Genomic DNA, 10,931 nt, shown 5'->3' on the forward strand with positions numbered 1-10,931 from the left:
CCCCCCCCCCCCCCCCCCCCCCCCCCCCCCGCCTATCTACCTCCGGCAGCGGTGGCCCTTGCCGCACAGGCAAGTCGACTCTGAAACAGCATCCACGGCGCAACCTCCAGGCCTAATGGACCCCAAAACAAAGTCTGAGTGTGCCCTCTGACTCAGCCCCTGTGCTTACCGGCGGGAACCCTTGGGGGACAGCCACAGACCTACGTGCAGGGATATGCGGGGCAGCCACGTTCAGGGTACAACTGAAAGCCCACAGGGACTGCCTAACGAAGCCAGGCCACGGCTCAGGGAGGCAGTCGTGTGCCCTGCAGGAGGGAGGGGCTCACGCCTCCTGGGACGAGCACTGTCAACAGACCTGCCCTGGGAGCTGGGAGTGAGGGAGGACGGGGAGAGGGCAGCCTTCTCAACGGTGGACCCCTTTCCACTGGTGACCCCCAGGTGAACTTACTTATTTCTTTTGGAATCTTCTTCAATTTCACAAGTTACATAAAAACACCAGTTAGCAAAAAACGCAGGCTAAGAAACAGCATATTTACCTTGATCCCAATTTTATAAATATCCACCTATTCATAGATGTAAAACATTAGCAATGCAGACACCAAAATGCAGGCTGCACATGTGTCTGCTGCCACGTCTCCTGCGCCGGCCCACCTGGGCTCAGGGCACACGTGAGCTGGGAGCTATTTTCAGAAAGGCTGTTGCAGAGGTTCCCTGCCGGTGCCTACCTCAGAGACTTTGTACTCGAAGGTCAGCTTCTTCCCCTTCACGCCTTCATTGAGGGTGAGGATGAATCCGATGTAGTCAGCATACGCCTACCAGAGAGGAGAGCACGGATGAGGAGAGGGGTGTCAGGCTCCACCTGCCCCAGCTCCGCCTGTTACCAAACTGCTCCAAGATGCCCCTGGCTCCCAAGCCAGTAGCAGAAGTGGAAAGAAAATGCCAAATACCCCTCCTCTCCAAAGAACTGGCAAGCCAGTCCCCAGAAGAGCACCCCGCCTTCTGGCCAGCACTCACTGCGTGCTCTCTGCTGCTGCCAGCAGCCTCCTTACACACCCCCATGAGGTGGACTCTGCTGTGGAGCCCATTTGGTAGAGGACGAAACTAAGCCTTCAGAGAAGTGACGTGTCCAAGGTTTCCCAAAACCAAGATTTCACTAGACACGGGAGCTGGGCCTAGTCGGCCTAACTCTTAAGATGAGTGCTCCCCCAGGAGTGCAAGGGCTATCACTAAGGGTCCTAGCCCCATCTACCTTCTAGATGCTTCCCTCGGCACAGACGAGCCACACTATCTGGCTGCAGTACAGATGCCCTGCTCCCATGAGGAGTTTTCTGCCCACAGTCAGGTCTCCCAGCACACCTATCACCAACTGCCAGTGGGACCCTCTCTTCCCCGCTGGGAAGAGAGATCACACCCAGCACAGGATAAGCAAGCACCGAAGTGGGACCATGTGGTGGCACAGTGAAAATGCAACTGAATCCACACGGGAAAGGTGCTGGGATTGTGTCCCCGGACCTCCCTGCGTGTACCAGGAAGGTTGATGCCCACGACCCAGGGCAGCCGTGACTAGGAGCTGACCGCAATGTGATAACCCTCTGGGGTGCAGTCTGCCTGAGGTGTGCATCCTGGAGAGGCAGCTTCTGGGAGTGAGTGACTCTTGCTCAGGCTTGCAGATGCCAGGGTGTCCACTGCAAGCCTTGAGCCAGGCCAGAGAGCAAACTGCTGCGAGCCCAGAAAGGAGCCTCCCTGTACCCAGTACACAGCAGCTCCCAGCAGGCCAGGTGGGGCATCTGCAGCAGCTCACCCAGCACAGCCAGCCTGAGGCCGGCCCGAGGCCAGCCCGAGCCCTTGTCCTGACTGGGCTGGCATCCACACTCACTCCCACCTGCAGAGCGCACTGGGAAGCGAGGCTGGGAGGAAGGGACAGGGTCATCCTTAGGTTCAGACAGACAAGCAGATGTGGAGCAGAGCAGTGGTTCTCAGAAGGGGTACCCTTGTTCCCTCTGGCAGCACCTGGGGACACTTCTGGTTGTGACAACTAGGGAAAGGGGTGCTGCTGGCATCCAGGGGTGTAGGTGTTACCAAACACAGGACATCCCCCACAAAGATTCATCTACCCTCAAATGTCAGTGGTACTGAGATTAAGAAATTCTGAGGTAGAGCAACCAAGGTGATGAAAAGACTCCAACGATGTCCTTTAAACAGCTTAAGGGACTACAGTGTTTATCCTGTGAGACTCAGTGAAGACACGGTACTCACATCCAAGTATTTAGGGGACAGGCTTAGGAAAGACAGCACAGATTCAGATGGCCCCCAAACCCAACGGGCACCTCGGGAGTGTAAGGTCTGCGCTCGGTCCTGGCACAGCGGAGTCCTCACAGCAAAGCTGCCAAGGGTGTGAGCCCCTGTGCCCGTCCTGTACGAACAACACCCTGTCCCCACTGAGCAGACCAGGGTAGGTCACTGACTGGAGCTGGGCCAGGGCTTTTCCTGAGAACCTGAAACAGGCTGTTTTTCCCAGTCCAACTGCCCCCAGCCTATAGCAGAAGCCTGCGAGCTCCGGGCTGTTATCCCTGCACACTCTCAGGTGAGCACAGGAAAAGGTGCTCTGCTCCAACGCCCAGGGCCCAGGTGTCTGGGGCTTGGCCACAGCCCTGGCCTCGGTGTCTGAAAGACGACCTCCCTTCCCTCTGCTCCTGGCTCCCACACCTGCTGCCACTGCAACCCAGAATGACTGTGATGCACCCATCACTCGGGATACCTGCCCTCAGTCAGTCCCACCACACTCGACGGAGAGCAGCATACGGGACCACGGTTCATCAGCCTCGGCCTCCAAACCTTCCTGATAAGCACCTGTGGGCGCTGTCTCTGAGGGGGCAGGACAGCCAGCTCCCCTGTCACCGCTCCAAAAGCAAGAAGGTCAGGTGTACACAGTCCCGGTCACGCCTAGAGAACCATCTGAAAAAGTCCATGTTTCTCAGCCCGGTTCAGCCCCTAGGTGCAGACGGCGCTGGTACCTGAGAACGCTTCCACTTGCCCATGTCGGGAACTGTGTGAATCTCCTTCTTCGGAATGATGAAGTTCTGAGTGGCTGGAGGGGGGGTCTCCTCTGAAGAGTCTAGACAAAGAAAATGAAAAAAACAATTAGCTAAACAGAATCCTTCCCTCCAAGACACATACATGCGTCCACAAGCACATGCGTGTGTGCACGCACTCTCCCTCCCTGGTACAAGCCAGAATGGCTCTCCCAGGACAGGGCCGTGGCTTGCTAAGCCAGGGGAGCAGAGCAGAGCACTACTGGTGACCCCTTCAATAACCACACCCTCACCTCCCACTCCCCAACCAGACAGGACCAGGTTTAAAAATAAGGCCTTTTAGACACATACAGATAATTGGAAGAAGGGGAAAAAATACAAATTATAAAAAACATTTGGGGACCAGCAGTTGGAACAACGGCTATGTCGCTGGACTCCCATGTAGTCGACCCCAGTTCGAGTCCCGGACCCGATGATTAAACTCACACCAGGTGCATGTGTGTGCGTGCCCAAGATCCCAAGAGGAGAATGGAGGAGAAGGGATTGTTGCGTGGCCATTCCCCCCGGGGGGTGGTTTCTCGCTTTCTGTCTCTCTGTCTCTCTCTGTCTTTCTGGCGAGCACACGTGCCCTATAGCAAAAATCTCTCAAAAAAAAATTGAAAAAATTACCAGCCGCAAAAAAAGTAAAGATATGTAAATAACACGTGAAGTCTTTCCTAGATAAGGCTGGCTGATTACAAACACTGCAGCAGTGTGAGCCAGAGAAACGGGGACTCTCCTGAGGGTTAGCTAGCAGGGCCTCACCCTGAAGGGGCAACTCACCACTAGGCTTTGAAGTAAAAGCTGTCTCTACCTACAAAGTCAAAAGAATCCACTCACAGAAACAGACAATGAGGAACCAGAAGTTAGCATAATGGCTATGTCGCTGGACTCCCATGTAGCCAGACCCGGTGGCTTAAACTCACGTTGGGCGCATGTGTGTGCGTGCCCAAGATCCTAAGAGGAGAACAGAGGAGAAAGGATGGCAGCGTGGCCATCCCCCCTAGGGGGTGATTTCCCTCTTTCTGTCTCTCTGTTTCTCTCTGTATTTCTGGTGAGCGCACGCGCCCTATAACAAAAACCTCTCAAAGAAAGAAAGAAATAGACAATATATACAAAGGTACTTACTGCATCAAAAAATGAGAATTTAAAAATTCATAAGGCCATTTGCCCCAGTAGTCACTAGAGAGCCGCAGCCATGGCTCTTCGGTACCCCATGGCCCTGGGCCTCAACAAGGGCCACAAAGTGACCAAGAACGTGAGCAAGCTGAGGCACAGCCGCCGCCGCGGGCGCCTCACCAAGCACACCAAGTTGGTGGGCAACATGATCCGGGAGGTGTGCGGCTTCGCCCCCTACGAGCGGTGCCATGGAGCTGCTCAAGGTGTCCAAGGACAAGCGCGCGCTCAAGTTCTTCAAGAAGCAGGTGGGCACGCACCTCCGCGCCCAGAGGAAGCGCGAGGAGCTGAGCAACGGGCTGGCCGCCATGCGCGAGGCAGCCGCCAAGGACTGAGCCGCCGCCCGATCAAGCCCACTCAGCCCCGGGGAAAAAAAGGATGAGCTCTGTATTACAACATAGGAGAGACAGCCTAGTTATTTAAAAAAAAAAAAAAAGAAAATTACACTCTTATATGTAATATAGTTCCATTCTTGTAAAAACAACTAAACATACAAATATATATCACATACACATGTACTAGTGTACACATACATGTACTGGAAAAAACCTAATGTTTAAGCAACAAAATTACTGTTTGTCTCTAGGGGATATGATTTATAAAGATTTTTTTTTCTTTTCTTTTTAAGACACAGAGACTGGGACCAGCAGTTAGCATAATGGCTATGTCGCTGGACTCCCATGTAGTCGACCACGGTTCAAGTCCCGGACCTGGTGGCTTAAACTCACGCCGGGAGGGTGTATGTGTGTGCCCAAGATCCTGAGAGGAGAATGGAGGAGAAGGGATTGTGGCGTGATCATCCTCCCTGGGGGGTGATTTCTCGCTTTCTGTCCCTCTGTCTCTCTCTGTCTGTCTGGCGAGCGCATGCACCCTATAGCAAAAACCTATCCAAAAAAAAAAGAAAAGACAAAAGACAGAGACTGAGGGCGTGGTGGTTAAGGTGCTGGACACTCCCACACGGCCGACCACGGTTTGAGTCCCAGACTGGTGGCTTGCTTTCTCACTTTCCTTCTCTCTGTGTGTCTGTCTTTCTCTGGTCAAATGAAATAAATGAATAAATAAATAAAATTAAATAATTATTTAAATGAAAAAGAGAGACAGAGACTGGGGGCCAGCAGATAGATAGCATGGTGGTTAAGGTACTGAATCCCATATGGCTGACTCTGTGGTTCCAGTCTTAGAACTGGTGGGCCTAAACAACACAGGTGCATGCTGGTCCAAAATCTTGAGAGGAAAATGGAGGAGAAGGTATTATGGTGTGGCCATGGCCCCTGGGGGGTGATGTCTCACTTTCCCCCTCTCTCTGTCTCTGACAACCACACATGCCCTATGGGGGGTAAACCTAAAAATAAGAGAGAGAGAGGACTAGGATTTTCATTTTCTAAGTTAGCTGATACAGTACTTTTTAAAAAAAGCAGGGCAGTGGATGGTGTGGTGGTTAAGGTGTTGAACTACCACATGGCCAACTGCAGTTCAGGTCCCAGATCTGGTGGTTTGCTCTCTCACGTTCTCTCTCTGTCTCTCTGGTAAGCACACATGTCCTATAACAAACAAAAACAAATAATAATAAAATTAATTAATTTTTTAAAATAAAATAAAATGAAAAGAAGTCTATACAAGTTGTATATCCCTTATCCGAGACCCTTGAGACAGGCAATGTTTTGGATTTTGAAGCTTGTTCAGATTTTGAATACCTGCACGTACAGAATGAGCCCTAAGCCCAATCCCAAGAATCATTTATGTTTCATATCCACCTTATAAATGTAGCCTGAAAGTAGTTTTATAGAATATTCTCACATGAGGCCTGTCATGTGAGGTCAGGTGTGAAATTTTCCACTGAAACATCATGCTGATGCTCAAAATTTTTCAGATTTTGGAGCATTTCATATTTCACATCAGAGACAGTCAATCTGCAGTATTTTTAAAATAAAGTGCATACACATACGATTTTAAATGGAGTTTCTCTATTTTTTTTTTAACTTTTTTTTTTTTTTTGGAGAGATTTTCACTGTAGGGCGCGTGCGCTCGCCAGACAGACAGAGAGAGACATAGAGACAGAAAGCGAGAAATCACCCCCCAGGGGGGATGGTCACGCCGCAATCCCTTCTCTTCCCTTCTCCTCTCGGGATCTTGGGCACACACGCACACGCGCCCGGCGTGAGTTTTAAGCCACCGGGTCTGGGACACGAACCGCGGTCGACTACGTGGGAGTCCAGCGACATAGCCATTACGCTAACTGCTGGTTCCCTCTATTTTTTCTTTTTGAGAGGTTTTCGCTATAGGGCGTGTACACTCGCCAGAAAGACAGAGAGAGAGACATAGAGACAGAAAGTGAGAAATCACCCCCCGGGGGGATGGTCATGCCACTATCCCTTCTCCTCCATTCTCCTCTCGGGATCTTGGGCACGCACGCACACGCGCCTGGCGTGAGTTTTAAGCCACCGGGTCCGGGACATGAACCACGGTCGACTCCGTGGGAGTCCAGCGACATAGCCATTATGCTAACTGCTGGTTCCTGAGTTTCTCTATTTTCCAGAAGCGTAGGGCAAGGAAAGCCCAGAGCAGTTCCACGCACTGACCCAGAGGCAGACCTTACACTAAGGCTGACAGCTTACTAGAGGTGGCCTCGTCAGCCAAAACCACCTGCCCCACACTGCAGGACCCCTTTCACTTTGAGTCACTGGGAAATACAAACCCCTTAATCCCTTGTTCGTAATTCCAAAATCCAAAATACTCTGGAAACCCAGGTTCTTCATAAGTCACAAGTTCATCTGGTATAAAACTTAAACCGCTATGAGGACATTTCCAAGCTTTGTGTATCCCACTTACAACTTGGCTTAAGTAATTTTGTTAGATTATGGGGTACTGCTTTCAGAAACATGAAAAACTCTGAATTTGAAAACACACCTGTCCTCAGGGGTTTTGGGATAGGGAGCGATGGGAATTAATCTGCAATCGGAGATATGTTAAATTAGTAAGCATTTCTTTTTTTTTTTTTTGGGGGGGGGAGAGGTTTTTTGCTATAGGGCGCGTGCGCTCGCCAGAGAAACAGAGAGACAGAAAGCAAGAAATCACCCCCCCAGGGGGATGGCCCACACCGTAATCCCTTCTCCATTCTCCTCTCAGGATCTTGGGCACACACGCGCACATGCCTGGCATGAGTCTAAGTCACCGGGTCCGGGACTCAGACCACGGTCGAATACATGAGAGTCTAGCAACATAGCCATTACGCCAACTGCTGGTCCCAGTAAGCATTTCCTTTAAAAAGGCAAACTCTCAAGGAAAAGTAAAGGACTATCAGTCACTCACAATGTAGTATAAACCTGTCCGATGGCCTGGCACAGAGAAAAAGCAAAGGGGACCTCAGAAAGTTCTGGAACATGTGACATTTGGGAGAACAGAGCTTTCTGCAAAGGTCTTAAGGAAAGGTAAATGCCGGGACCAGCAGGTGGCATGGTGGTTAAGGCGCTGGACACTCCCATATAGCTGACCAGGGTTCCAGTCCTGGACCTGGTGGCTTGCTATCTCACTTTCCATCTCTCTCTCTCTCTCGTCAAATTAAAATAAATGAATAAATAAATAAAAATTTAAAAATTTTTAAAAAAAGGAAAGGTAGGGCTCCAGTAGACTTGGAGCCCTAAGGAGCTGATGGGGAACCTAAGATAAGGACAAAACAAACGTCTGTCTAAGTCATAAAGCAAACCGAGGCCCCAGAAACAGGCCAGAGCACTCTTCCTCCGCCCAGCAGTCTTGCAAGTCATGTTCCCAGAACCAAGACTGAAGTCCCTACTATTAGAAAATTGCTACTTTAAGGAAGATGCTAAATAAAAAGCTTTGCAGGCCAGCTGGTAGCCCAAGCACATTGCTTTTATGGGAAAACGTGTTCCACATTCCAAATAATCAACTTGTAAATGATCTAGAGGAACAAAGCCCTTTCGAAAGTGTGAAAAAGCTGTTCCCTACAAGAGGACAGACCTCCTGACATGATGTCACAGGCAGGCGGCACCTTCAGGCCGGGCTCTGCTCCTAGGAAAAGGCTACCTGACAGGAAATACTGCAACGAATCAATGATGAAACACATATGAGTTGCCAGAACACACAATCCAAATCAAAAACCAAAACAAGCTTTCAAAGACAGGACTGTGACCATCGAGGCCACACCCACAGTCTCTCGGCTCTCAGCCTGGCTCTGACAAAAGCGCTGCCGTACCCAGAGTACGGATGGACAGATTGGGAACCAGTATACATGGCCAACCTTTCCGACTTGGAAACCTGAAAAGGAAAATGGCAATCAATACTATCTGTGATGCTCTGGCACACCTTCCTGGACATTCCACAACTTCATGAAGAAAGTTATGTGGGGCCAGTAGGTGGCACAGTGGTTAAGGCTCTGAACTTCCACAATGTTGACTGGGGTTCGAGTCCCAAACCCAGTGGCTTGAAAATCATGCTGGACACATGTGTCTATGTGCCCAAAATTCCAAGAGAAGAATGGAGAAGAGATTGCAGCATGGCCATTCCCCCAGAGGGGGTGATTTCTCTCTTTCTCTCTCTCTCTCTCTCTTTCTTTCTCTCTCTCTGTCTCTCTGGCAAGCACACACACCCTACAGCAAAAATCGCTAAAAAAAAGTTACAGACAAAAGTACAGGAGCTTCACATTAAGAGCTCCTCGAGGGCCCAGCCTGGGTGGCACAGGTGACAGCTTACTGAACCACGGCACTAGAAGCCACATGCCAACTACAGGTCTGGATCCATGACTGATATAAAATACTGGGTTACTGGGGAAGTCAGGACACATTTTTGCATAGGAAAAACACACACACACACACACACACAAACACACACACAGAAAAAAACACATCCTGACTTTCCTGAGGACCTAATACATGGGGCGTGCTGGCCCAGGATCCTGATCAGGTGGAGGGCTGACAGGAGGGGATCAGGGCATAAGACCCTGCTGGGGATGCCTGTCCCCCTCTCTCTCCCCTGCATGCAAGCATCCTCTCTCATGAATAAACTTAAAAGCCAGAGCTGGGGGTGGGCAGCTGAGGCTCACAAAGACTGTGACTTGTCAGGCAGGGCCGCCCTGTGTGACTTGAGGATCTGAGTCTGAATGAGGCAGAACTTCTTCCCACCTGTCTTAGAAAGTCTTGTGTCAAACTTGAAAGAAGGACCACTGCCAGGGACCTGGCCTTCTCCAGCCATCCTGCCTGAGTGCCCCTCTATCTCAGCACACCATTTCTCTCCCGCTCTGGCCCCGCTCACTTTCAGAGACACATTCATCTCACTGATCATTCTGGTTGCCTTATGTCGTATTTTCTGATGTCATTACCAGAACTTTCTTTTCCTTCTTTTTTTAAAGAAGTATTTATTTTATTCATTCATTCATTTATCTTAATTTGACCAGAGAAAGACATACAGAATGAAGGAAAGTGAGAAAGCAAGCCATCAGGTCCAGGACTAGAACCATGGTCAGCTATGTGGGCATGTCCAGCACCTAAACCACCACGCCACCTGCTGGCCCCATCATTACCAGAACTTTCTAAGGGAAGAACTATAAAACACCCACAGAGGTTTTGTACAAAATGAAACAAATGTCTGGTTTTGAATGCTTTGATTGACCAAACCCAGATCTTTGTTCATCATTTTGAGGGCATGGAAGGAATGCCTCTTCTGATATTCAAAATGTCTCCCTCCAGACCAGCGGATGGTGCAATGGTTCTGTCCCTGGATTCCCACATAGTTAACAGCAGTTCGACTCCCAGACCCAGCAGCTTAAAACTCACGCCAATTGCGTGTGTGTGTGCCCAAGATTCCAGAGAGGAATGAAGGAATTGTGGCATGGTCATCCCCCATGAGGGGTGATTTCTCACTTTTTGTCTCTCCGTGTCTGTCTCTCTGGCATGCACACTCACACCACAGCAAAAATCTCTCTAAAGAAAAAAAAAAAAACAGTCTCCCTGCCAAGACCTCCCAGGATCACGAACTCTGTGACAACGCAGAAGGAATATACCCAGTTCAAAACATTCACTGATCTGGGACAGGCCAGCCTGGCATTCCTCCCCCGCCTGCCCTTCTCAGCTGAAGGGGGTCAGCAAAGGGCCTTCTCCTTCCCCAGAAAGGGATCTCCGTAAGAAGATCCTCCCCTAGCACCTCCATCCCAGTTATTTGAGATAAACTACAAAGAGGCCGCGGAGTAAATAAAAGTTGCAGATGGCGATGCTGAGAGACTCGTCTTGCACAACCAGCCTTTTAAATGAATGGTTTGGACATCACTGCGGGCAGTTTCTCTCCATAAAATTCTCAGCCACCGAAACCCCAGAGCCCGGCCTCCACGAGGAGCGAGGGTAGGTGGACAAGGGCTGGGCAAGGTGTAGAAGAGGGTGAAAATGGGGCGAGGCAGGCCTCGGCCCCCCAGCACCAGGCTCAAATAAAGTAGGCATCCCTGGCAACCTCGCCACCGGGTCAGGAGCCCGCTTAAGCACACGCTGCCCCAAAGTGTTTCAGGCTGCCCACTCCGCCCCGGGCTCCCCAGATCCCAGGACTGCGCCCCAGCCCCCACTCCTCTGCAACCGCCGCTTCTCGCCTCTCCCCCAGCGCCTCCACCAGTCCCTGGGGGCCCTTCAACTCCGTTCCTCCTCCGGCGCATCAGCCTCGCCCCTCAAGTTCCTCCATCACCCGAGC

General features: G+C 50.8%; 1 protein-coding gene and 1 pseudogene across 3 annotated transcripts in view; one reads left to right on the plus strand and one right to left on the minus strand.

Annotated features, from left to right (window-relative positions):
* The window catches only part of PTPA (protein phosphatase 2 phosphatase activator), a gene marked incomplete at its 5' end in the record, with an annotated part of 25,746 nt that extends 22,631 nt beyond the window's left edge, over nt 1-3,115 (minus strand). For all 3 annotated transcript variants that reach the window (XM_014589947.2, XM_027773998.1, XM_006153952.3), the window contains 2 exon segments: nt 726-812; nt 3,015-3,115. In XM_014589947.2, the coding sequence (XP_014445433.1) occupies nt 726-812; nt 3,015-3,115 (188 nt within the window).
* Nucleotides 3,116-4,246: 1,131 nt separating this feature from the next.
* On the plus strand, nt 4,247-4,582 carry LOC102475811 (60S ribosomal protein L36 pseudogene; annotated as a pseudogene).
* The last annotated feature ends 6,349 nt before the right edge of the window (nt 4,583-10,931 follow it).

The sequence above is a fragment of the Tupaia chinensis genome, unplaced genomic scaffold (genome assembly GCF_000334495.1).
Source record: "Tupaia chinensis unplaced genomic scaffold, TupChi_1.0 Scaffold000394_1, whole genome shotgun sequence".
Classification (NCBI taxonomy): Eukaryota; Metazoa; Chordata; class Mammalia; order Scandentia; family Tupaiidae; genus Tupaia; species Tupaia belangeri.